General features: G+C 47.4%; 1 protein-coding gene across 1 annotated transcript in view; it reads right to left on the bottom strand.

Moving 5' to 3' along the window:
• Positions 1-2959, bottom strand: part of LOC106806764 — a 21191-nt gene that overhangs the window by 14963 nt on the left and 3269 nt on the right. Inside the window, exon 2 of the mRNA XM_014808825.1 lies at positions 1299-1448. Within this exon, the coding sequence (XP_014664311.1) occupies positions 1299-1448 (150 nt within the window). The remainder of the gene's footprint in view (positions 1-1298; positions 1449-2959) is intronic.

The raw sequence follows: 2959 nt of genomic DNA, 5'->3' as shown, positions 1-2959 counted from the left end.
CACACACACACACACACACACACACATATATATATATATGCATCAACATATTGCATTGTATATTATCGCACCTTGTAAAATAATCATTTCGATTATAAAATGCGAAACTATATCATTTGAGCGCTACATATAGAATTCGCGCGGGCATTGCCTCGTCTCGATCGATGGCTACGCGCTCACTGCGTGCCCTGTAACATTTAGCGAGCGCGGGAAAAAGTCGCTCTTCCCAGCACGACGCAGCGAGAATTCGGCCGCTCTGTCTCTCGTAGACATGCATGTTCATCAGGGGCGGTACACAACCGCGCAGCACAGCGCAAGAGCGCGCGCGCGACAAAATCGAATATAAAATGTACGATTTCGCCTTTCTTGAAATGAGTTTTTTCTTGATCGACGTGACGCAAGTAAGGAGCTGTTAGCTTCGTATTTGTCTAAACAACGTTCATAATCAAATCGTCTAGGACGAAATAGCAAATCCTTCGGGTGTTGCACTATTGCTCGTCGGCTCTACGAGGATCTGCCCCTGACGGTTACTGTTCGTTACAGTAAGTGCTCCGCATTACCGCAAGGTAATACGTGTAATGGCCTATGTGGCCGCGCTGTTTCCTTTGTCGTGACCACGCTTGTTTGAAACCATGCGCTCGCAGATCTGGCGAGATGGCCGGTTGGTGCGTGCGCAGGCCTGCGGGGATGCTGCGCACGACGCAGGCGTGTGCACATCCTCACAATTGATCTGCGTTCGACTGCCGCTACGCGTTACGCTGATGGTTCGACGATGACATAGAAACAGGACAATGCAGAAAGAACACACGAGAGAACGACGGGACGTAACGCGCCATGTTTAATTGATGACGTGACTAATACGTTCGCTCACGTTGTGGCGCATGCAGTGTGCGCGCGCATACGCTCCATACTTTGTATGCAGCAGTAGGACTATACGCAGAATGCATGCTCTGTGACGTTGTGCGTGTTGGCATGCGTGAGTCCGTTTGCGTGTACGTGTCCGTGTACGTGTTAGACAGACAGAGAGACAGACAGACAGACAGACAGACCAAAAGAGTGAGTGAGCAAAGAAAACAGTTAACTAGAGGGATAGATCGATTGAAAGAGAGAGAGCGCGCGAAAGTGCGCGCGTGAAATGGAATGTAAGAGAGAGAACGCGCACAAAAACGAGCGTAGTAGAGATCCAAGCATGATGGGCCGGATATAAAAAATAGGAGGAAAGAACGAGCGAACGCCACCGGGTCCGTCGCTCCGAGCCTAGGCAAACACATGCGCGCGCATGCGCGATGAGAGCACACCTGCGATCGCAGGCGACGTGCTGTTGTCGCTAGCGTTGTCGTAATTGCTGAAGTTCGTCACGCCGCCTCGTGTGCGAACCTCTGGGTCGAAGATGAAATTCACGCAGCGTCCGCGAGCTTGCTGCAGACCGAGTCGCTCACGAACTGTCCCTATGATATGGAGAAAAGAACCACACACTTTTTGTTACGATCGAGTTAGAGTCGCGCGTCGCCTACGCTTTATGTGTGTAAGCTCTATACGCAACGCGCAATAACCTGAACGCCGCTGGGTGGATTTCACGACCCCCTCGCCCTCTGATAAGCGGTCTTTACACGCAATAGCTGCTGACCATGCGCGGCATGCATGTGTATAATGTGATGTGCGCGGGGCTGCAGCGAGGAACAGCACTGTGTCATGTTAGCCGTTCATTTGTCACCCCTCACGCCATTCCAGCGTCATTAAACGGTGACGCATTATAATTAGTCTCGCGTGATGCTGATAGGCTTTAAGCGGCTTTATCGTCGCTATTGTCTGTTCAAACACGATTTCGGGCGTGTTTACTTTGCGGCGACGTTTTACGATCAAATTTACAATCCGGCCTAAGTAGTTCGCGTATTATATAGACAATGAAATAAATATTGAGTGCCTATTAAAACCGACTCAGGTTGGCGAAAGACGCTCGCGAGCGTTTACACACACTCTCTAACAGGTGCATGTTTGTAACCATACTAATAATATTATAATATCTGCACACAATTTATCTACAGTGAGTCATTGTGAAACACACAGGGAGATGGACACGTTGGATATTCGTGTGGTAATACCGCGTCCGCATTCCGAGACAGACTTGTTGTTGCGTAATATTGTAATTTCTCCATTAACCACTCTACCCAATGTTATGATTTCTACATTGATCACACTAATTATTTGTTTAGTATCTAGCCCACTTTATTTCGTTAGTGTAATAACAATAAAATTCGGAAGACGAATAATACGTGCGTTCTTCGCTGCGTGGTTGGACTCGATACAATAATATAAAATACAGTCGTTAGAATAGACGTTGTCTGATAAACTAAGATCACGGTTGTGTTCATAACGAGTGATCCGAGTTTATGCCAAGCTAAAAAGTATCGGGTGCGATACTACAGCAATAAGCCACGGGCTGGTCTTAAGAACCACACATACAGTATATGTTAGATTTTAAAGTTATTCGGTCTGGCCCCCTGTTGTCTATAACGGTACAGAGCAGGCCTGGGGCGGCTTTAAAGTGCAGATACAAACCAACATGTTCTGCTTGCATCTATGACAAATACGACATACGCATATACGCTCTCCTATGACACTCCGAGCAGAACAGGTTGTACAAACTGTGCTGCCACACGTAGATTCGGTTTATTGTTTGATGTTATTAAAACCTGTAAGGTTAGTGAAGAACATTGCTTAAAGATAACCACATTGCTGTATGTGATATTATCCTTCCGTTTGCTACATTGTTCTAGAATCTCCTGGCAGTATTTGCGCACACGCAAAAAACCAACTGCTTACTTACTATACCCTCACACTCGCATGCACACGCGCATACACCACGCACACCCGCACGCACGTCCCATACACACACACACACACACACACACACACACACACACACACACACACACACACACACACACACACACACACA

This window comes from Priapulus caudatus, unplaced genomic scaffold (genome assembly GCF_000485595.1).
Source record: "Priapulus caudatus unplaced genomic scaffold, Priapulus_caudatus-5.0.1 Scaffold178, whole genome shotgun sequence".
Lineage (NCBI taxonomy): Eukaryota > Metazoa > Priapulida > Priapulimorpha > Priapulimorphida > Priapulidae > Priapulus > Priapulus caudatus.
This window is presented reverse-complemented; position numbering and strand designations above follow the sequence as displayed.